The sequence below is a fragment of the Ornithodoros turicata genome, chromosome 9 (assembly GCF_037126465.1).
Source record: "Ornithodoros turicata isolate Travis chromosome 9, ASM3712646v1, whole genome shotgun sequence".
NCBI classification, from domain to species: Eukaryota; Metazoa; Arthropoda; class Arachnida; order Ixodida; family Argasidae; genus Ornithodoros; species Ornithodoros turicata.
The window spans coordinates 37,304,502-37,328,840 of record NC_088209.1 but is presented as its reverse complement, the minus strand read 5'-3'; the positions used below and the strand labels follow the sequence as shown (position 1 = coordinate 37,328,840).

Sequence of the window (24,339 nt, the reverse complement as noted above, 5' to 3'; positions counted from 1 at the left end):
CTGATCGCCATTTTGGCAGCCAACAAGCAAAATCATGTCCAATGTATCCTTTTGTCTTCTATTTCGTGTCCTGCGTGGTGTTTTGTGACGTCTATAGGACAATTTGATAATTATCGAAATGGGCGAATCCTCCGAGACTGCCCGCACTGTGCCCATGATTGGTGGGCAGGAGGTCTCTCTTCTTTCTTGGCCATACTTTGTTCTATGCACGCATGGCGATGGTTATGTCCAAGACTCCCTAGTCTAGGGAAATTTATCACCAGTGTCCTGTCCGCCTCTTGCATCAGCACATGCCATTATATTAGTCTACGGGACTACCTACTAATTATATAGGACTATGCGATGATGGGCTTTAGTTGTCTAAAACCTTAGTACAGCCTTCAGTTTTCGCTAATTCTGCTACTGCATTCTATCGTACTTGCGTACTTCAAGTTTAAGAGGACGGAAGTTTCGCATAGTTCCTGCACGAGTTATGCAGCAAACATTTCATTGTACCGAGCTACAGATCTGTGGGCTCTACTTTAGCTTTTTTTTTTTTTTTTCCTAACCGTGTTCACACTTATTTTGTGGCCCCCGGCATTTATTTACAGAAACTTCTCGTGCTTGCAACCTGCTGCACTGAGAGGACATTAAGTAACAACTTTTGCTTCGCAGTCTCTCATCATCAGCTAGAAAAACCTAGTGTAATCCCCCTCAACATTCGTACCATCAGATTCCGTTGTTGGCGGGAGGAACTTCAGAATAGCGTCCCTTACCCTTTTAAGGCCGTCAATGGCGTCGGAGATGTCAAATCGCACGTCTCTTCCCCCGCGCACCGTACCCTTACTGGGGCGCAGTCCAAAAATAGTATCTATGATGCTCGGAAAGATGACACATAACATACAAAACCCCAGGCAAATAACCACAACCACCACCACTATTACACATGCCGTGGAACTGTCTTCCGGTTCTTTCCGGTTGAGGGCTTCCGATCCTCCTGGGCTAACCGTGTTGGGCAGCGGCACGGGGTGCATGACAGGGGGTTGTTCTTCGTGGTATATGACGTGGTCGTGCTCTTCTTCCCCCACAAATGGCGGCTGCAGGGAAGCGGCCCTGGGCGACCTCGGCGGTGATATAACTGGTGGCGGCGAAACTGGCGGTGGTGGGGTAGGCGCCTCAGGAGACACTTGTGGAGGCAGAACTGGGGTAACCGGTGTTGGTGGTTCTGGTGGAATTGGAACCTCCGGCTCCGGTCCAGGAGACGGAGGTACAGGTGGCGGTGGTGACGGAACGTTTTCGTTCAGACCTTTCTTCCCAGGTGGCGGTGGCGGTGGCGGTTTATCTTTCTTCTTGTGCTCGGATGAGCTTGATGAAGAGCTAGGGGGAGGCGTCTTCGTCCTGTGTTTCTTTTTGCGTTTTGCTTTCGGTGGACGACTCCTGGTTTTCTCAGCCTCGGTGAGAAGTGACGAGCTGGATCCTCTGTTTTTCTTGCCCATAGAAACAGTAGCGCCAAGAGTGATGTTGCCGGCCGGCTGTGGTGGAGGGGGACTTATCACTCTCGCCACTAGATTTTCAAACAGACTGTTGGGTAGAGAAACGTAGGGAGTGCTCGCCATGGGTGAATTCGCCGCTTGCGCCGTAGATTTGTCGTGGCTGTGCTGTCCAAGACAGCAGCAACTGTGTCGAGTCGTGGGCTCTTTATTACTTTTGCATTCTCGCCCCGCGTTCGCAATGGCCGTCACGGATAAGCCGCTTGGGAAGCCCTGCAGTGAGACCGGCACAGTACTGGAGACAGGTACTTGACGGTAGATTGGAACGCATGGAACGGTTGGTTCCATGTGCGGTGGAACAAGCTGCGTCACCTGTGCCATGGTATGAGCCATCCCGTGTGGGATCCTTTGTGGTGCGAACTGTGGCACAAACTGCTGTTGCATGGGTTGACACACGTACGGAGAAATGGGAGGACTGTAAACCGGTCGGGGAAAGCCCTGTTCGAAAGGCATGTGAAAAAACTGGCTAACGGGCTGTTGAAACGGCTGTTGGAACTGTTGCTGCATGGTGTGCTGATAGGCTTGCTGCACGCGTGGTTGAAACGGGGGAGGCAGGAGTTGTTGAGCTTGCAAGTACGTTTCTTGGGAAAGGCGCGGCTGCTGTTGCAGCGTTGTACGAAAGGTTGTCTGTGAGATATGAATACCAGGACATATCACTGGACGCATATTGTTCTCAGTCGCAGCAGGTCGCTGAGGCTGGCTTGGCTGTTGCAGTTGTGGATTCGACGTTGGGACGAGGCGGATAAGGAAACCCTTGTCACCTTGATTGGAGGTCATCGCTGGTGAGCGTTGGGGTGAACACCGGCAGTTTTTGTTCACCATTCGATCGTATCACCCTCCGTACAAGCCAAAGCGTGTGAAGTAGAGAAATGTCAAGATCACGGTAATGGCAATGAGAATGATCGCAACTAGAAGCGTGCCTTTGAATAAGGCATGGACCACAATCCGCTAAAAGTCCAGGAAATTCGTGTGCAAATGCGAATGAGCGTTTGTATGAATGTAGGATGTAACAAGCGGAAACACGCGCATGAATTCGTAAACATATTCCCGAGCGTATGCACCAAAGTCAACACGAACGATTTTACAAGATGCTTCGTGTATGTCCTGTCGAGATGCACTTCACCATCGCTATCATCGTCATCGAGCACCTGCCATACAAGAATGGCGCATTAATGTTCTGTTTTGCAATTATTAAAGCTTAGTTATTAAAGTTTAGCTCTAGCGCCTTACAATTTGATGGGAGTGCAGTCCAACCCCCCACCCTGAAGGTGGCCCCTTGAAGGGGGCTCTCTAAGAAGGGAGGGGGAGGGGGTGCTCTTTGGAGACCCTAACTAGAAGCAATGTCGACGCCAGGTGACCCGCGGGACAACCGAGAGACCCCGGAAGCTCCGATGGTCACCCCCGTTGTAACGGTGCGGGCTCGGCAGCTACGAAACTATCAACCAGCACAACCCGTTCTCTAATCCGTAAAGATAGACCTCTACCTGTTTGTAAACAAATGACGTCATAATGTTCGACAGCGCCACGAGTTTGTTAGAGTTGAACTACGTTCAATGCTAGTGGCGAACAAGGTCGCGCCCGAAAGCCACGGTCTTGAGGGGATTACGATGGTCTCTGAAAAGGACGCGACCTTCGGTCCTGCTTTTCTTTCAATAGGAGGCAGCGAACAATTGCCCATTCGTGGAACCCAGCTCTGCCCTTCCGATCTGTTTCGGTTTCGGTTTGTCTACCAACGTCATGATGACGTTACTCGGGTAGAGGTTTATTCTCCTATGTTGCCCGTTCTCTTGAACCCTTAACACATACGTACCTTACAAAATTGTCATTGCGTATTATGCGTCAATATTATGTAACACCCATTAACCAGGGTCGGCTTCGGTTGGCCGGTTTGTAACATGTGCCCCCCAACTTGTTCCAAAGCGGCGGGTTCGAACGTCGTTCGAATTACTCATGCCATAGTAATTCAGGTGCAGTAAGGCTCTCGTCGCAAGCTTTAAAGTTGCTGCAGGGTACAGTCCTCATGAACCCATTTCTGTCTTGTACTTTCTGGCTTTGCACTGCGGCCTCCTAAAACAGTTTTATTTTCAATTCAGTGTATACCTCGGAGGCGCCTATGGCTGTGTATGCGCGATGGACAGATGGAAAGAAGACACTAGGAAGGAGAAGGACACAGCTTTCCCTGTGTTTAACATGATTTACCAGACGCCATATCCACACAGCCATAGCGCATTGTGAAGAGGGAAAAGGAGGAGGAAAAGAGGAGGGAAAAGAGGAAAAGAGGGAAGAGGGAACTAGTATCATAGTTTGACTGCTATTCAGTGCAATACATGACAAGAGCAAACGCCGGATGTTGAGAGCATGCCGAAATTCCGTGGATGGATGGATTCCCTCTCTTGAAAAAGGCGAACACGTCATTCTCTACACCACCAGTCAGAGCAGGCCTTCGAAAAGCGACGGCGCCTTTCTCCTCTGAGCGATGCCCTCTCAACCCTTACTCCCCTTCTCCTAGTAAGTGACGTCACGCTGATGTCGTTGCCGCTGGATCCTCCGGAGCCGCCGAAGCAGCAATTCGTCTAACATTTACACGGACGCTCGCATCCGGAAACCCATCAATGAAGCTGATAACCACTGTGTTCAGCAACGGCCAACAGTCTACCTGGCTAATTTTTTTCGTCCGAGAAGTGATTAGATATTAACTAAACGGATTTTAAAGATCAGCGCAGCCTCCGCGGCTGCAGAAGCTCCAGCGGCGTGACGTCACTCCGTAAGCGGAGGAGTGAGAGGCCTGCGCGCAGAGGAGGAAATGCGCCGTCCAGACGCTCCTGTAACTCTGTGAGACTGCCGCGGCATTCCTTTTCTCAAAGGCGTGCCATTATTGGCCGATTACAGAATGACGTTTTCCAGAGAGGGAACTCCGGCATCTGTCAACATCCGGAGTCTTCTCTTGTCATGTATTCCGTCGAATAACAGTGAAACCACACCAGTCTTTCGCGTGGGATTTTCGATACAGCGGAATTAAGCGACACTACAGTTTCGAATCGACTGGAACGGATGCGACCATCCTTTTAAACACTTTTCGGACAAAAAGAAATACAAAGTAGATTGTCAGCCGATGCCGAACGTCGCGGTATCTATTTCACAGATGGTTGTCCGGATGAGACCGTCCCTTCGAATGATGACCAGCCTGCAGCAGGTCAACGTTTAGGGCAAGCTTGAGGGCATCAAGTGACCATGAGCTTCTGTGCTACCAGGGCCGATGTCGAGACAGTGTGATTGAGCAGAGCTATCCAGATGCCCACCTCCGGTTGAGAAAAAAAGAGAGCACTACACGCGCATAAGACACACTTAAAGGGGGACTAGGGCGCAAAAGTTTCTCCTCGCGGAATGAAAGATACCGTTACCTTGACACAAAAGGAACGGGATTCGTCTGTTGCGTCGTTCGTAATTTATGCATGAATGAAACATAATTTACGCGTCCTCTCTCCCTCTCCTTCTTAAGATGGCCGACAATGCGGAGAGGGCCGTCATTGGTCGCCTCGAACGTTTTGTCTAATCATCGCGCGAGATCACTTGAGGAAGACAACTCGAGGCCTCCCCGCATTGTCGCGCTTCCTGAGGCGGAGGAGGAGGAAAGTAAATTTCAGGTTTCTTTCGCTCGTAATAAATCACGAACAATGCAACCGATGAATCACATTCCATTAATGTTGGTGTCAAGGCTGTCAAGGTAACTGCAATTTTCATTCCAGGAGGAATTTTTGCACTTTAGTGCCCCTTTAAAGGGACACGGCACAGCTGTCAAATGATTTTGAGATTAGATGGTACATACAGCCAGCTAGATGCAACCAGCAGAATTTTTGAGAAAAACAAACATCGTTTTTACATTATGTCTTGGTCTCACGGCGACGTTTGCACACATCGCAGGTCTCTTGGTGGTTGAGGTTGAGGTAGTAAAAAGGTAGTTGAGGACTGTTTCGAGATATGTTAAACTGCAATCAGCAAGTTCTGTCTCGAATCTGTGAGCCAATTGGTTGTCAGCAGGACAGAAACCGAAAGTTACTGTGACATCAGGGTAGCCAAAAGCAGTGTCTATAAGTTGCAATTACAACAGATTGGCTACAAATTATACTACATATTTCTGCTGGGTGACTTTGAGCATCATTCATTTAGCAAGCATGTGACAGCATATGTGACACAAATTTGCTGTGGGACAGACCTGGCACTGTCCTTGGGTGAATGGTTCAGCGATGTTCACGAACTTGGAGCCATTTGTTCAACTTGTCGATATTCAAGAGAAAGCGTTAACTGTATCACCTTTCCCATGATTAGTCATTTGATTGTCATACGTACGTCCGATGGATATCCTCAGAATATCTGCTGGACGTACGAATTTGTTAGGACATTATTTGTACATCCAGAGGATATCATTTGACGCGAAGGCCAATCCCAACGTTTATTTCTTCCCTTTCCCTTTCTGACCTGAATCTGGCTTCTTCTTTTGCTCATCGAGCTTGCCGGTGTTTAAACAATGTTGTTGATTTGTCATACAAGACTGACTCACAGGATTTTAAGTGATATAATGATATATTTATAATGATTTAGTGAAATAATGATATATATTTATGATATAGTATATCATACTATATATCATATCATATATATATCATACTATATATCATAGTATATCATACTATATAGTATATCATACTATATCATATGTATAGTATGATACATACTATATGTATCATATAGTATGTACATAGTATGTATCATGTAATAGTACATACTATTTGTATCATATATTGATATAGCATATGCATACCCACACCCACATGGTTAGCCATGATCTTCAGCTTCTCCAAACTGATAAAACTGGTCGTTTTGCTGTTCTTCCGATTGCCGAGTTTGGGGACTTGCGTCGTGTCGTTTGTGTGTCCCTCAGTCTCAGGGCTTAATTATGGATGTCCACCATCACCAGGCTGCCTGCTTCACCAACACTCAAACCTGGTGTTTCCAGGTGCAGATATAAACAGTGGCAGCCATGGTGCCTCGAATAAATATGCACTGGTGTTTAGAAGTGCTGGCATTCAAAGGTTTGCTAGCTTTTATTCAAAACCGTTTAGGCAATATATTAACTTCTTCAGCAAACTCAAACACTTGTAAACATAACATCCTTTCGAAACGATGTTTCGACAGTCACTTTCAAGGAGCCCCATGTGCTCCATGAGACAGCATGTATTTACGTTCGAAGGTCCACTACTGTCACCGGTGCCTTCTCATCAATTTTCACATGCTTGCACTCCTGAAATTAACGTATAAAGCAGGTTAAGGTCCACCGTAGTAATGTAATAAAAGAATGAATAAAGAAATTAAAATACAACCAATACCACACTGCACAAAATACAAAAGACAAGACAGTACAATCCCCGACAAAACCGAATATCCTCTGGATGTACAGATAATGTCCTAACGGATTCGTATGTCCGACGGATATTCTGAGGATAGCCATTGGACGTATGAATTTGTTAGGACATTATTCGTACATCCAGAGGATATTCAGTGTTGTTGGGGATTAGAGATAGGCACGTTGTGTATAACAGCTTCAAACGCTCATTAAAAATGTCTTGTCAAATGAACAGGCTACTGGTGCAATGCGTATTTTAGGATCACCTTATTTAAGTGAGAAATGGGCATTTTATTGCCGAGCGGTTTTGCATGCCGGTATGTAACATGTTGCTCAGGGGAGATTGTGGGGGTTGAAGGCGATGGGGTCACAGGATAGGTGACTGTGGGCCACATGTTTGAGAAACGTGCCCTGCTGGCCCAGTTGTACAGGGTTGACAACCGTTCAAAATCTGAAAGTCGTTTGAAAATAGTGGGTGTGTTGTTTCAAACTAAACAAGGGCCCAACAGATACAGTATACTTAAGGTCCTGTGTTTTCATGGTTTGTTTTTTTGAAAATCGGGGGGAGGGGGGGTTACCCTAAAACACAGGACCCCAAGTAAACTACGACTCCAAACAAGAAGCTGCCGATGGTTTGCAAGAAAGTTCCCAACGTGCACGTACCTCATATAAAGGCGGCTCTTTAGGATGAGGATGGAAACCAGAAAGGTTGCAGTTTGAGATGTATGAAAGACCATGGTCCACAGTCAAGCTGAAAATCTTATTTCTGCAAAAAGAAATTGCAGCAAAATAAATTAGGATCCCAATATACCCAAAAATTGGCATAGACATTTGGTTTTACAGAGCAAGCGGGCTGTATGTACTGGAGAACAGCAGACATGGAAGAGCATTGCTGTTAGTGTACATGTCACACCACTTTGAAGCCCCACTTTAAAATCTGTTTGGAAGACACAGAACTGCAGAAACAGGTTCTCCGCCAGTTTATGGAGAATGGTTACTTTACTTTACTTTACTTTACTTTACACACGACCTCTCGCGGGCTCAACTTACCAAACTACAGAAGACACCAAAGCAACTTAGGTTCACCTGTGATGCATTGCTTTCATGTGGTACAACGATGTCTTTTTGTGGTATCTTAGCTCCCTAAATATTCAAATTTGCGGGCAAAAACTAGTACATCAAAATAGATAATGTTTTTACGGTTTTAAACTGTTAACAAGTTGACCTCGCCATAAGCCATACAAATGGACCTTAAAATGCTTGACGAGGTGCACTCGACGGCTCAGAAGGGAAGAAACTAGGACATTTTTCCAAAGCAGGCACCTCAAAGTGCAACATTTTGTGCCGATATGTGAAGGTCAGCACTTGTACTATTGGAACCAACTTCTAGTATAGATACATTTACTTATTTAATTCTATTGAAGATACTCCAAATATCCCAGTGCCAATACTAACTAGAAAAACAAAACACATCTTGCTAGTATGGATGATTTGTAAAAACCATTTATCACAAACAGGGATGCTGTATCAGTTGGAAGTGTAACCTCAAGCTTCCAGCACATTAATAAAACTAGCTTTTTTTAATGCTTTGATGCAGTTAACCAATGAAGGCCATGCCTTGGGGAATAAATCTGGACAGCAAAATATGGAATGATTCCACAGTTGCACACAAAAATTATATCACCTTCTTATAACCTTGCACAGTTACACACGTCCTGGAAGGAAAACTCAAATTCTCCGACGGGTATTGGATTCAATAGAGGCTTACTCTTCATATTTAGGTGAACAGACGACAGCAATGGCCTCAGGAAGCATAAGCTGGTAGCTGCAGTGAGTGTGAAGGTCTACACTTGACATGAAAGCAGTCTGGGTGGGATGAGTCTGGGGAAATTACTTGAACATCAGCAACACACAACGACCACAAGAACTGTCTACGTGAACGCGATAGTTCCTAAAAATGTGTGCTCACGTGAACCCATCCAACAGTGTCCAGCCCTAATCGGTCCTGGTATTCCAAAACTTCCTCCTCGCTCTCGGTAAAACAGGAATCCGAGCTTCCAGATTGCTTTGGTACAAGCACGTGGGATACGTTTAACTGGTTCTTTGACTATGCAGGAAGGAAAAAGTTTTTAGAATGTTCCTCAAAGTAACAAAAAGAACTATGCAATTTCAACATTTCTGTTCGGTTCATGCAAGTTATACCCCGACGTTCTGTTGCAGTCGTGGAGGTACAGCTCCCTGCAATGTTAAGTTGAATGCAGTGATGGCTGGAGAGCCACCCTGTCGGTGCTACGTAGAACTATAGGAAAAGAGCGCTGCGGGCTCTCCCACTCATGCTTGGGGGTGTTTGTCGAGAAGCAGACGCTCCTCCCCAAATGCTTGGGGGAAGCTTCTCGACAGACACCCCCAAGCACGAGTGGGATAGCCCACAACGCTCTCTCACTGTAGTTCTACATAGCGCTGAGAGGGTGGCTCTCCAACTGCTCCTCCAGCCGTTGCCGGGTTCAACTTAACATTGCAGGGAGCTGTACATCTCCTCCGGTGGGTAACGCAGCCAACAATCCTTGCGTCTTCTTTTAGTGAATTTGTGAGCTTGCATAATAAGTTGCCAACTTAACCAGTCTGCCAGAAAACGTTTCTACCTACTCAACCAGTGTATTCATGGACCATGTGTTTCAGCCTCAACATGCTTATTCGAGCACAAAAACCTGATATCCTAATCAACGTACCAGCTTTCCGGCTAGGATAGCACACGTCTCAATGTTCTTCTCAGTGTTCCTTGATGCCAGCTTCAGAAACTTAGAGAAGAGTCCCCCTGGAACAACCACTGTTCGAAGTCCGTGAAAAAATGGTTCGGGACTGAGCAGTGGCATGGGTTTGGTACTTCTGTCGACTGGCGGGATTGGCCGTCTTATGACACTTTGGGAGTGACAGAAATTTAAACCAGAATTAGTGAAATGGAAAAACAGGTAGAATAGTGGTATAGTTCATGTTCTGTACCGGAATTGTAGTGGTGGCCACAGTCATTATTACACTTATGTTGTACTAACAGCTTTATGTAGCATCGACAACATGTGTTCAAAGACTGAAAAAAAGGAAAAACAAGTCCCCCCCGCCCTGTATGGGGGTTGCACAGGGTAGAAAGGGAGGGGAGGGTTGCCAAACATTTGGGGGTGGAGGTTTAGGTGGGGGGGGGGGAATGGATGTGCTGGGGCACTGCATGAAGTATGGGAAGGGTTGTACAAAAGCAAAGATATGAACCTTGGCCACAACCACTTCCTGCACACTCAACATTCACATGTCTCGACGAAAGTGACGTCACATGACCCACAACGTGTCAGGAGCCCTGCCGCACCTTCTCATGCAGCTCATCGAGCTGTTGTTCGAATCCAAGGATTACTTCCATGAAGATAGAGCCGCAAACCAGACGAGGACGGACAGAAGTAAACACACCAAAAGTGTCCCCAGCCCTTTGCAGCACTATCCCCATGTATCTTTACCGACTACCCTTTACTTTCCACTAGGGTTGCCACCTTTCGTAGTGAAAAATACTGGCCGAGGGAGAGCAGGTGGAATAGAGGGAAAGGTGGAAAGACTCGCGGGAAAGGGAAGTGGGTGAGGGGTAGAAGACCACACACAGAAAACAGAGAGGGAGAGAGCTCAAGACAATAACGAGGAAACATACGTTCCTGTGTGTAATAATAATAATAACAATAAATAACTAAGGAAAGAACTGGTGACTGCGGAGTTGGGTCTATGCTCCAGATTTATTCAAGCTGTAGTGGAATGTTGAAGGGAAAACCCCGCAAAAGCCCATATGAAAGGTCTTGAGTCACCAATACCGGCAAAAGGCTGCCGGTATCACCTTCCTGCCGGCAACCGGCAGAGTGAGCAAATAACCGGCCGTGCCGGTATAATACCGGCCTTGTGGCAACCCTACTTTCCACGCTTGTTCGAAGAATACTTACTCAACTGGAGATGCAACATCAGGCTTTACATCCCTGGAGGGAACGTCTGGAATCACAGTCCTCCCACTTGAAGCTGGAGGATTTTTATGCCTCGAATCTTGCCAGCTGTTTTCCAAGTCTATGAGCGTCGGGAAGACGTCGGAGGGCGACACAATGGGGGCACTGGGTGACGTAGTGTCCGCCTTGCCGGCTGCCTTACTCTTCTGCTGGAGGGCCAGCAGCCTCTGCTGTTCATACAAAAGCTGTTCCACCTGTTGCTTCCTCTTCTGATCCTCACTTTTGTTCTGTTCAGAGTCCTGCCTTTCCTAATGAGGAACATAGTTCGGCACCACAGGTTCACACATGAGAGAGAACTGACAACTCCCCAACAACGCCGAATGTCCTCTGGAGGTACGAATAATGTCCTAACTGGTTCGTACGTCCGACGGATATTCTGAGGATATCCGTCGGACGTTCGAATTCATTAGGACATTATTCATACATCCAGGGGATATTCGGTGTTGTTGGGGCTGCTGTCTACAGTGTTACTGGCGGGCAGCGAGAGGAAATTGTCGGTAGTATGGAGCACGATAAATGGAAATAAATGCCAATGAATTGTAATATAAAGTATGGATATCTCGTGTGGTAAGCTGACCTTTTCTTTAAGAATGTGCTTGTACTCGTCTTCATATTTCCGAAGCAACTTTGCTTTCAACGACTCTGCCACAGGAAATACTTCCTTCAATTTCTGGAAAAAAGTTAGATATATAGATTACTTCTATAAAATTTGCTCTGCGTACACACATGCATGCCACATCTTTTGATATTGCGTTATAGTGGACGATTACAGGGTCAAAACCCTATTAAATGCAGCTTTGCTGCAACAAGCTGTCTGCTATTTCTTGCTAGTGCTGCAGCTTAGTGTTGCCCTTATGCTGAGAAAGCGGTTGATAAAACTCTTAGAAGTTACCTTCTTTGTGAAGGCCCACTCTGGTGATGCTGTGTTGATCTTATCGGGATGGCGCTGTATCTTCTCCACGAAGAGTCTGTAAGGTACAGCGAAACTTGAGAAGAAATGCAACACGCATTTTAGAGGCACTCTAAATTCGCTTACTTACGTAATGAACTTTGTGTATAATATGAAAGCATTCTCAAGATTTCCTTCCTTTGCATAAACGTCCGCCATCCTTAGCATTTCCTTCCCGGATCTGTAGTAGCGCCTGAGTGGAATTTTAGCGTCGACTTCCACAGCGCTTCCGACTTCACCGAGATTTCTCACTTTTCTTTCAGGGTTATACAGATCCAAATCTATGCTTGCTGACGGCATCCTGTATGTAAAACTTCGTCAAAGAACATGACAACACTTTACAGCATGTAAAGTGAACACCTGCTATCAAAACGCTCAACGGTAACTCTTCGGGTCTGGGAGCGAAGTATCTTTGTGACAAGGATCGACAAAGAGTTGCAACAATACCTGGTGAGTCAGTGGCGAGGCAGAATCACGGATAAACAGTGCAACCTCGACTTCTTCGCCGTACATATCACACACGCTTGCAACATAATGACAGCTCCGCGGTCGACTGCGAGTGCATTTTACAACAGTCGCTGTCGAGTCCCACGGTCAAATAATAATAGGGTATCAATAGCTCATGTAGTATACCACTGATCGAATTGCGAGACCTACCCGTACATCAGAGAATTTTGAATGCCCAGGGCACCATTATCGTAGGCACGCGGATGAGCTCGCCTAAGCAACGTATCACGGAAGTGGTTCCACCGCACAAACAGCGACCTTTTTCAATTTACGAATCTCCAGTGCGAAGATTTTTGTAATATCCCTATTGCCAGTGAGTCACTTCTGTAATAACATTGATTGGATTGCATCGGATACATGTGCAACACCATGATGGCTACGACTACGGTATAGTTACGGCTACGGATTATGATTTTGGATTTTCTTGATCATGACGATGCCCATGCTGCTGTCTCATTTGAGTATAACACTCACGAAGTAGCATGCGGGCATGCGGGTTAGTACGATCGTGTTACGATCTTTTGGCGCGCTATTCGAAGTAAATGTTTAATTTTATCGATCCGACGCGTGTGCACAATTATCAAGTACATTAGTACGTCAATCGAAAGAAGGACAAGCCTGTGAAGCCATATTATGGCGGGCCTAGCACCGGCGTCTTGGGGATTGTATTTCTAGCCCACGATAGGCCTGATCACTTTTTTCATTGTTATTATCACAGAGCTTGCGCAAGAAAAAAAAAGAGGAGAAAGGGGATAAAGATAAGTTGATACGTGAAAAAAAAAAAAAAAAACTATGGATAGAGAAAAAGAAAAGGGAAATGACCGCGATCTGCCTTGGACAGAAGTTTGCCCAGCCCACAGGTTACATTTGACAGTGATCGAAGATATTTTTTTTCTCCCAGTTTAAACCTTAGTTGGTTCTACTGAGTAGCTGTGGCTAATTTGAACCCTATTAAACGCTTTGGTTTCGACTGAAAATGAGGGAAGAGCTATTACTTGCGGCAGTTCTGCTGTGCGCTTTTGGTCGGACATGGTGCTCGCCATGCATGCGTGTCGTCGACAGGAAAAAGGATGGCGCTAGTGTCTTAGATTGTAAGCTGGCCAAGCGACGCATCCATCATTGTAACGGCTAAAGTCAGAATTACCAGAACCTAAACGTCCATCGGGTTGTGTTTATGCCCCTGTTCGCTTCCAAAATGCTCTTCCGTCAGCAATGTACAGCTACTGTCTGATTTTACCGGTACGCAACAAACAACAACAACTTTATTTTCGGCCTTGGAGAGTGGGGAGTTTCATCGCAACAGGCGATACTCTACCCCAGTGCTTGGTGGAATGGGGGGAATAAAATAACGAGCCCCTTTACAATAACGATCGAAGTCCGATGGTGTCCAGAAATGTCAGAAGAGATTTGAGCGCAGAGCGTTGCTGGGCTGGATTGGGCCAGGGACCAAGCAATTTCGGTAGGGAGAAAGGGCGAGAGTCCAGCTGACGAAGAGACTCGGAGAGTGTGGTTCGGGAAGGTTCGTAGTGAGGGCAATGAAGAAGAATGTGCTCCAGATCCTCAAGAGCACCACAGTGGCAGCAGGTGGGAGAATCAATTTGTTTCAAGCGGTAACGCCACTGAGCTGTAAAGGCCACATCGAGGCGCGACTACGTGGCCCGCGCAGACGCTAGCGTCGAAGAGCGTTGGCAGCTGTCGCGGTGGCGACGCTCCGCGGCGCCGGTGTCCTCGTGGGCCACGACGCTTGCGCGTTACGGTTAAGTCTGACGGCGGCTGTACTTCCGTGTTCTGAGCGAAGTCTTAACCTCTGTTGATGAGTTTTAGCCTCTTTCGAGATGTTGATGCCGGGGGCCTCAGTACAATCCTGTTTTTGTAACCTGAAGGAGTGCAGTCTCGTGCACGTGATCCTTGTTTACCATGTGTAAATAAATAAGTTGCTCCTACCGTTTAATATCACTCCTTGTTATACCCACCACCGGCAACTTGACATCGCCCATTTTTTTGCCTTCTTATCTACAGTCCTGTAGTTCAACCACACGTCCATAACAAACTAACATAATTATCGGAAGCATCATCCCGAAACTGCTGTTCATCTTATTGTGACACAGCACACTGATGAATGTGATTTCTGAATTTGCATTAGCTAGCACACGTTTTTTGCGCAAAGGATTCTGTACATGTACGGTACATATTTTAATCTGTGTACGTGTTATCCGTTTCGACAAAAAACATTGCATCACCGCTACATAACCACATTTTTTATGCGCATCTCCCTATGGCGCGTGCTCTGTATGCTATTGTCTTCTTTTGCATAAATAAGAGCAGACCATTATCCTTTGTGCCCCTTTCGATGTGTTTTCCATAGACTCGTTGGGTTCGCAATCTATTTTGACGTTCACTGAAAGCACGTCTGCGTGACGCTGAGGTAAGACACGTAGACGTAGAAGACGTAGGCCCGAACATGATTCCTATGGACATGATTACATACAAGCGTGGTACGTTCCCGGTCGTTTACGGGACTGACACTTAAAGAAATTTTATGTATAACGTTCTAGCGCTACAGAGCATAGTGCATCCGAAAGCATAGAGCCGGAAAATCTGCAGAGCAACCTTCCACGTCTACGGCTTCTCCATCGATTTCGTCCCAACGCTGTCAAATTAGCTCGATCACCAAGCAACGGCGCCGCCAAACTTCGTCTACGACGAGTTCTTCATCGGCTGTTTCAGAACTGTTGAAACAGGTTAATACAGGTTATTACAATACAGGTTAATACATATTTAGTACAGCATATACATATAGTATTATGTATTAGTTTAGTATATACATATAGTATTATCATTACACGTTAATACAATTCACATCACGAAAGTCATCAAAGTAAATATTACACCCCGAAACCTCGCGAACCTCTCCGGCGGAATCAACCCCCCCCCCCCCAATGACAATCCCGTCAAGGCGAGAGAGGACCTCCCGCTCCGCTTGGATTCGCACACATTGTATACACATGTGTTTCATGTACGATGGCCTTGACATTGAAACATCCCACGAATCACGTGACTACTACGCGTCGGTCCCCCTCGGAGCATGCATTTAGTAAGCAGAAATAAAAGGTTGCGAGCTCGCTGCCGAGTTTCACTTTCGTGAAGAAACCCCTCTTTTGCTGCTGTTTCCTGAACCGGTATGGCTGGTCCACAGTAAGCATGTTCGGAGGCTGTCTTGACCAGAAGCATGACCGAGTGGACCAAAGCATAACAAACAAACAAACAACAAAGCATCGGCTCCTACTTCAAGGTCGTACTGTAAACAGCCAGGTTGTGGGTTCGAATCCTGTACCACGGCATTCTTCAAACCGATGGTGGTGGTGCTTCTGAAAGGGCACGCCGTTGTCGGCCTCACAGAAGTGGGCAACGTCACGAGTAACGCTCTGGTGGGGGGGGGGGGGGATGTGCGTCCTGGGCCGACTTCTAAGGGAACTGTGCCGACATTTGTCTGACAGCGCGGCTGAGGACGACCCGGGAAAAACCGCAGACAGCACAGCCGGCACCGGGATTCGAACCCGAGTACCTCCCAGTCTCGACGTGAGACATGGCACGTAATGCCGATAATGATGCCGTTATCACACTCCCGGTCTGTGCAAAGCACAGGGCGTACCATGGAGCGTACGCCTTTTTGTGTTTATTAAGATAATGCATAAGTGTCACAAAAAGGTGTACGCCTCCCATTTTTAACAAATCGGGAGGTGTCATTCGGGATGGTACGTGGTTGGTTATGCTTTTTTTTTTTTTTTGGATGGTGGTTGGTTTCCCTACGTTCTCCGACAGCGTTTCCAGACGGACGTCTGCACAGTTTCTACCTGAAGTCTGCCCAGGACACATACTAAGCTCCTCTGTCCCCACTCCTTCCTATATACTGTCCTTGCGTTTGAGAGTGTTTATAGCGGTGCTGCGGTCTTAAAACAGGCGGGGGTGGTGTAGGTGATGATTGTGGAAGGGCTCGCCTTGTCGGCCTCACAGGGATGGGCAACGTCACGATTGACACCCTGGGGGAATTTGCGTCCTGGGCCGACTTCTAAGGGAACTCCCACTCTCGACGTGCTTAAAACAGAGAAATCGAGTGAGACATGTACTATCTCGTGATGCAGTTTAATTTGTCTGGTTCGATTAGTCGTTATCTCTTGAATTCGACTTGTATGTCCTGGTTTTATTTGGTTTTTGTTCCGTTGGGGTATTGTACCTTGTAGCCTTACCTAAATCCTGACTAGTGCTCCGTTGACATTTAGATACTTCTGGTTCCTTCAGTTGTGTGTTCATTGTATGTTAATTATACGAATGAATGAAAAGAAAAAGGATTGAATTGAATTGGTGGGAATGGTTAATGCACAGCGTGCTATGCGGTGAAGCTCTGTTTTTAGAGTGTCGTCACACACATGCAGAAAGTGCATTCATCAATGTGTTGCGCGTCACAATAAGAAGAATGACCAGTAGTTTTTAGGGCGATGTATTCCAAGCACCATGCTAGAAAACAGCAGGCGGGGGCGGATGTGCCACAGCTTTTAGCAATCCTGTAGCACCACCTACCTCACAATTCTCCCCAGAATTCAAGTGCATGATCAGGTGCTGTGGCACAAGCCTTCTGTTGCACCTGCGGTATCGTAGCGAACACCCAGTTACGTTCTTATGGAATGTGCGCTGTGCTGTCCGCAAAGGCGGATACTGTGTGATGAGCTTGCCCATATCAGCAAGAGGCCGCTGAATTTAGCTGCACTCATTGGCCCCCTATGAAGATCCTGTGCTCCATCGTCGGGTTCTTCACCTGTTCGTGGACTTCCTGTCGTCCACTGGATTGCTCCAGGCGCTCTAATTCTTTCTCGTATTTTCATCCTTCCTTCATCATATAATGTTCCAAGTGCGATAGGTTAGGGTACCGCACCACCCCGGTGAAACACCCCATCTCATCGTCATCATTTATTGTTGTTGTTGCACCTCTTAATGCATGTCGTTTTAATGTAATACAAGAGATACTCTGTCGGATATTAAAAGTGCGAACATGATTCCAGTGAACCTGCCATACCGGTTCCGGGGACAGCCGCAAACCATAGCAAACGGGCCCTCGTTCACGAAAGCGAAACTCTCCCGATGGTGGCGCTCGTTCGCAACTTTTATTTCTGCTTGCAAAATTTGTGTTCCGAGAGAGATGGACGCGGAGCAGTCACGTGACTCTGTAGGACGTTTCAATGTCAAGGCCATCGTCCACGAAACCCGTATGTGTGTACAACGTGCGCGAATCTAAGCGGGATGTCCGCTATATCATCTTGAGGGCGACGTCAGAAACGCGTTGCTGCCGATAATGGGGTGTTCGTGAAAGCAGGAAGATGAGGGTTGTTAGAAGAAGGAAAAAAAAAAAAAAAACAAAAAAAAAACCGTACGTACGACGAGGAGAAGGAGAGTTGTTCGGAGGATACATCGTTGCATATCATACTTTTTGAGAACAGAATATGTATGTAGCCCGTAATGGGATGCAGGAAGGACTTGGTTGTTGGTCAGATGGTTCGTGTACGCACTCTAAGAGAGAGAGAGAGAGTGAGAGAAGGAGTAAAACGGGGTGTAATTGCAGCTTCTAGTCCCCTAGACTGCAATTACTCCCCATTTTCCCCCTCTAACCCCGACATTTACTCCCGAGATCTGCAAATTGTCACTGAACTTCGCAAATGGTCGTTACAGTCTGCGTAAATATGTCCTCTTGGTCAATTTGATGGCATAAGGCTGTATAACTCAGCCAACTTAGCAATTTCTCGCCCACAGAGAGTGAGAAACAGAGGTCGCGGTGAACACTCTTAAAACAGAACTTCACCGCATAGCACGCTCCTAGCCAACCATCATCTCGAATGACATCGTTCTCTCCGCTGATTTGCTGGAAACGGGAGGCGTACGCCATTTTTGTGACAATTATGAACTGCATAAGTGTCACAAAATAGGCTCCGCCTCCCGTTTTCAACAAATCAGGGGTGAGAACGCTGTCATTCGGGATGATGGTTGGCTAGGAGCGTGCTATGTGGTGAAACTCATTTTTAAGAGTGAAGCGCAAAAGGACGCTCTTCCACTCATGTCCACCAATGAATTATGTCCTTACACCAATGAATTACACCAATAAATAACGTCCTTTTGCACTTCGCCGTTATGTTCATGTTATGTTAAGCTATGTTTTTTTTCACGAAACTCATTTGAATTTTTATTTGAATAATGAGCACCTCCCACTCATTCACACGGTGTGCAGCCTGTAGGTGGTATTGGACAGATACTTGTAAAAAAGAAATTTATTCGATTGGTGCACCGGTTCGCGAATTATTTAGCCCGGGGATTTAACTGAAACACCCTGTATAGAACACCGTTTGAAAACAGCACCCGAAACTGCCCGAACTCCGGAAGGTCGCAGCCACAGGGCTCTTCTTATCTTCCACGTGTCCTTGCAGACGGGGGAAAAAATAATTGCCAGCTTTCCTATTGCTTGATAAGTTAATCACCTCCTTGGCAATCACTCCGGGGTGTTATGCTTGTTAGGCAATAGCGACAGATAGGCCAGCTTTTCTGGGATTGATGTTTGCGCGAAGAGATGTTGAACATCCCCCTTATCGCTGTGTAAACGCGGAGCGGTGTTCTTGTGCTCAAATACGGTTGGCAATGTTTACTTAAGATGTGTAGTTTTAGTAGATTGTAAGCTTTCTACGAAAGCGATGTGATAAAAGAGGCTGTCATATCCAAGATCAGCAGCGCGACGACATCCTCTGCAAAAGGAATATAAGGCCACTGGCTTATCATGTTGTCCGATCCGTTATCCTGGGCCTCCGTCCGACCTATACTAAAGCCCCCTAATAACCTGGAGTGCACTCTTATGCCCTAGCCACAACTGCAAATTTAATGCATTAAACGGAATGGCAGTATACTTCACCTCCTAACCAACCATCATCTCGAATGATATCGTTATCTGTCCTGATTTGTTGAAAACGGGAGGCGTACGCCTTTTTTGTGACACTTATGCTGTTCATAATTGTCACAAAAAAAGGTGTACGCCTCCCGTTTTCAACAAATCAGGGCAGATAACGATATCATTCGAGATGATGGTTGGCTAGGAGCGTGCTATGCGGTGAAGTTCATTTCAAAGAGTGTAGAGCGCGCCGTTGCTCTCTATGCGAGTCGTTCGCACTCGTTCTCCTTGTCACCTCGCCTTGGCTCATCGCCCATGAGGCCAAATCACATTTCCATTTTGGCACCGCCACCAACAACAACAATGCTGAAAATGCATTCAGGTCGATCAGGTTTCGGAAAACAAGGCACAAAAAATAAAAAAAGAAATCTGAAGGTAGAAAAAACAGATGACAATCTCACACACATCGAGAGCGCAGCCAAACTTTGATCACTGGGGAGACTGCAGCACGAGCTTTGAACGTTAGCCAAACCAGCCAGGCAGGCTGGATGCAAATTCCACGATGTTATAGAAATACCTCCCATACCGGTAACCGAAGCAGACAGCCGCCGGGTACAAAGTGCAATGCCCCACCGGTAACTGACACCTCTATCACTGACTGCCTCCTCGGAAGGAGGACTCGTGCGTGTATTACCGGCCTCGTCGAGAAACGGCCTACACTGCTCTTCCAGCACTTCACTATCATCTTGTCGGCTCACCTGTACAGAAGGATGAAATCTCAGTCACTGGAATCTAAACGTGTTCGAGATATATATACAGTACGCGAAAAAAGAAAATTGTGCATTGTTGCAAACGCGATTTTATGTGGTGTCTTATATACCCTACCCCCGTTGTTGGCCACTGAAGTGGGCGTCGTCACGGCTATAGCCCCCCCCCCCCCCCACACACACACAAAAAAAAAAAAAAAAGAAAGCAAGAAAGAAAGACGGATGGAGGATAGAGGATGAAGGGTGGAGAAATGATGGTGGTGGTGGTGGTGGTAGGGCTTGGTGATGAACTTCACCGTATAGCACGCTCCTAGTCAACCATCGTCTCGAATGATATCGTTATCTGCCCTGATTTGTTGAAAACAGGAGGCGTACGCCTTTTTTTGTGACAATTATGAACAGCATAAGTGCAGATAACGACAGGAAGATAACGACATCATTCGAGATGATGGTTGGCTAGGAGCGTGCTATGCGGTGAAGTTCATTTCTAAGAGTGTAGTGTATAAGACACTATATAAAATCGCGTTTTGCAACAATGCACAATGCTAGGGTATTAGTAGGGGCATCGTTGGCGGTAAATTTTTGGCGAAACCCTTTTTGAAAACGGCCTGGCGATCACAGTGGTATCACGTGACAGTTCCACCCAATGAGCATTCCGCGGTGTGGGCAAGGATGGGCCGCACCTCAACCCCGGAGCTCCAAAACCGCCTATGGAAATTGCGTTGTTCTTACTCGAAGGTCGTCACTGATAATCTGAATCTTATCTATCGGATCCTATGCATATCGGACATTCCGACTGTCTGATCAAGCGTGCAATCAGTACTAAACAAATACTGGGAACACCCATGGTTCCACCACGTGACCTATAAAGCTACGGACGGACATACATGATGGGTAGGCCCTATAAAGGCTCGTTCACACATGCGTTTCAGAAAGCGGCACCGACTCAGCGTTCGCGGCGCAGTGCTGCTGCAGAACAGAAGTTGCTCAAAAATCCGGGAATCACACACGCAGACACCTATTTTCAAAACGCCCAATTATTTTATTACTTAGCAAAAGGTACCGTTTCCTCCGCTCGCAGTTGCGGCTACTTCACGGCGCTAATTCTTGTGACGCAAAAGTAAAATGAAATCAGCCTCGCAGTGAAGTTGAATTCTGCAGACGCCGCTGGAATCAGAATGAAGCTCCGGAATTCGTCGGTCGGCCGTGTTTCCTGAACGTCTGCAAAATGTGGGTCAGACGGTGTTTACCCACGACGACGACGAAGGCTTCAAGGCAGACGGTCCCAGGTGTCAGCAACCCTCCTGCAGGACGCTTCGCTGCCTCTGGCTTATTTTCTCTTGCGCAACTCCGCGCTGTGAAGCGCGCTTTGCAGTCTTCGTCGCGCACGTGCACACGTCTTGATCAACGAATGTGGAAGAGAAACGTGAGAGGTTAGTCCCTGTAGGAGGTCAGGTTGGGTTAGGTCGCGCTCTTAGAAATGAACTCCACCGCATAGCACGCTCCTAGCCAACCATCATCTCGAATGATATCGTTATCTGGCCTGGTATGTTGAAAACGGGAGGCATACGCTTTTTTTTGTGACGATTATGAACAGCGTAAGTGTCACAAAAAAGGCGTACGCCTCCCTGTTTCAACAGATCGGGGCAGATAACGATATCATTCGAGATGATGGTTGGCTAGGAGCGTGCTATGCGGTGAAGTTCATTTCTAAGAGTGCGTAGCAAGTTGCGATGATTTTTTTTTTTTCCGTGTCGCCCTCTAAAAACAGAACTTCACCGCATAGCACGCTCTGCACCAACCATTGCCACGAATGATAAGGTTATCGCTTCTGATTCCAAAGAGAGAGAGAGTGGGGCGTACGCCTTTTTGTGTCAATTTGGAAAAATGATAATTGACACACAAAAAACGCGTACGTCTCCTTGTCTCTTCGAACCAGCGATAAACCTAGCGAAGCGATAACCCTATCATTCGTGGCAATGGTTGGCGCAGAGCGTGTTGTGCGTTGTAGATTCTGCTTTTAGAGTGCGTACTTGGCGAGATATGAGTCCTTGAACACACATGCGCGCAGCGCTCTGACGTTAGAAGAGCCCCCATCCATCCCCCAATCCCCATTGGTAGCCATAAGCACGTGACCTCTCTCGCGCCGCCTCATTGGCAGAGACACCTGCAGTGACGTCAGAATCGGATCATGTTCGGTAATCATGGTGCGTCTATTGCTCTCTTTGCTGTAAATCCTTGAATGCAGGTTCACGTATACGATGAAAAGGATTGTCTTTCACATTCCTTTCGCAGCTAGATGAGGAAGATACTGGACAAAAGGAACTTGCTACAAGTTGAGTTAGTGTGCGAAAAGTAAATACTGCTTACAAGTTAACGAAAAATGAACTTGAAAAGCTCCAAAGTTGAAAGTAACGTTTCAAGTCACCTCGAAGTATTCAAGCGTAATATGCACTCTTTAGTTCCTGGCCTTCATATAATTTGTTCATATCCTGATGTCGCAATTGACGTTTTTTTAATAGTCTTTTTTTTTTATTCCGTGTTTGCGCCGCGAAGCAACTGTGGCTATGAGCGGCGCGTACAAATGTGGACAGATGGAGAGAGGACAGCAGGAAGGAGTGGGTGACGGGGGAGTTAGTATGCGTCCTGGGCCGACTTCAGAGGGAACTGTGCCGGCATTGGTCTGGAAAGTCTTCGGAAAACCCAGGGAAAACCTCAGAGAGCGCAGCCGGTGGTGGTATTCGAACCCACCCACCTCCCAGTCTTCAACACGACCTTGGCTGGTCGCTGGTTTTGATAGTCTTGATGTGATGGTCTTTAATATGATGAACGTGCATTTCTATCACATAAAGGGGGGCGAGAGACGCGGGTGAGCAAAAACTAACAACACACAAGGCTCCTATACTATCAACAATTATTTTATTTTCCAGCGCTGTTGCCTGAAAACAGGCCCATTGTCGTGAATTAATTGCGATCAATTCCGACGATAATGGGCCTGTTTTCAAGCGACAGCGCTGAAAAATAAAATCATTGAATGCGATTGAAGTGATGAATGCGTGTTTGCTTTGGTTGGCCTTTGATGATTTTCGTGTCATCAAGCTCATAATAAGCTCATTCTTCAACGGAGAGCAAAACAAGCATCAGAATTTTTAGTCCGACGAATTGGCACGCCCTGCGCACATGGCTGTCGTCTCATTAGAAAGTGAGGTCGCAGCTTACGTTATTTGTGGATCAGGATTAAACTAAAGTAACTTGGAGCTTACCGCATGTTACAATGTTACCTGTAGAATGAACGAGTTCTCCAAGAAGTTACTGGAACTCAAAAGTAGCGAGTTCAATTGTAAGCTACCAACAAAGGAAGGAGTTCCTCAAGAAGTTACCGGAACTCAAAAGTATCACGTTGAGTTAAAAGTTACAAAACAGAAACCAGGTGGGTAGAAATCCAGCGAACCGGTAGAGATGGAGGAAGGGAGTTGCCTCAGGACAGAAGCCGCCGATATTTCGAACAGAAGAACAGTCTCTGTTCGAAATATCGGCGGCTTCTGTCCTGAGGCAACTCCCTTCCTACAAACAGAAACCAGTTCCTCAAGAAGTTACTGGACCTAAAAAGTAACGAGTTGAGTTGTAAGTTTGCAACGAAGGAACGAATTCTTTAAGAAGTTACTGGAACTCAAAAGTAGCGAGCTGAGTTAAAAGTTACCAAAAAGGAAATGAGTTCCTCAAGAAGTTACTGGAATCCAAACGTAGCGAGTTGAGTTACCAAAAAATGCAACTCGAATTACCCTCAAGAACTTATAACTTATAACTTAGGGCAGTTGGCCCTGCAGTATCAAACAAAAAAGTAAATAAATGCCCAAACCCCTTCGATATGTGCAAAGTGTAGCGGTCGGCGACAACGAAGGGTGGCAACACCGTATGACGCGGTCGTAGGAATTCTCTTATGCGCCGAGATTATGCTCCGGATCAGTTTGCCCTTGGCAGGACGAATGTCTCACGCTTCAAGGCGTTTGCTGCTTTACGAACGGAGCAGTGCACAGGCACGCGAAGCCCCTAAATGGAAATAGCCTATAGCATATGTGAAAATATTTCGATAATGAGCGGTATAGTACCAATGAAACAAAAACAAATTGAAAATAATTGGAACATAACGCTTGTCGTTATATTTGAGACTCCGAATAGCTGCGATTTAACATTTTGGAAAACTTCGACCAGCGCACAGACTCAACTTTTTTTTTTTCC

At 46.5% G+C, this 24,339-nt stretch overlaps 3 protein-coding genes across 4 annotated transcripts in view; 1 reads left to right on the top strand and 2 right to left on the bottom strand.

The window, feature by feature from the left end:
- Positions 1-24,339, top strand: part of LOC135368813 (protein FAM13A-like) — an 89,984-nt gene that overhangs the window by 12,242 nt on the left and 53,403 nt on the right. The window lies entirely within an intron of this gene.
- LOC135369475 (uncharacterized) lies at positions 669-2,306 on the bottom strand. Its single transcript, XM_064603060.1, has one exon. It carries the CDS (start codon positions 2,304-2,306, stop codon positions 669-671), a length of 1,638 nt encoding a protein of 545 aa, XP_064459130.1.
- LOC135368812 (STAM-binding protein-like) lies at positions 6,595-12,776 on the bottom strand. 2 transcript variants are annotated; one of them, XM_064602328.1, is made up of 11 exons: positions 12,562-12,776; positions 12,352-12,482; positions 11,996-12,205; positions 11,848-11,923; positions 11,533-11,625; positions 10,899-11,203; positions 9,660-9,849; positions 8,900-9,037; positions 8,699-8,811; positions 7,594-7,696; positions 6,595-6,828 (listed from the first exon to the last, which is right to left on the bottom strand). In XM_064602328.1, exons 3-11 carry the CDS (start codon positions 12,202-12,204, stop codon positions 6,766-6,768), a joined length of 1,290 nt encoding a protein of 429 aa, XP_064458398.1. In that variant the 5' UTR covers position 12,205; positions 12,352-12,482; positions 12,562-12,776; the 3' UTR covers positions 6,595-6,765. The 2 variants fall into 2 exon arrangements, with proteins under 2 accessions (XP_064458398.1, XP_064458397.1); XM_064602327.1 differs by having other exon boundaries at positions 12,352-12,776.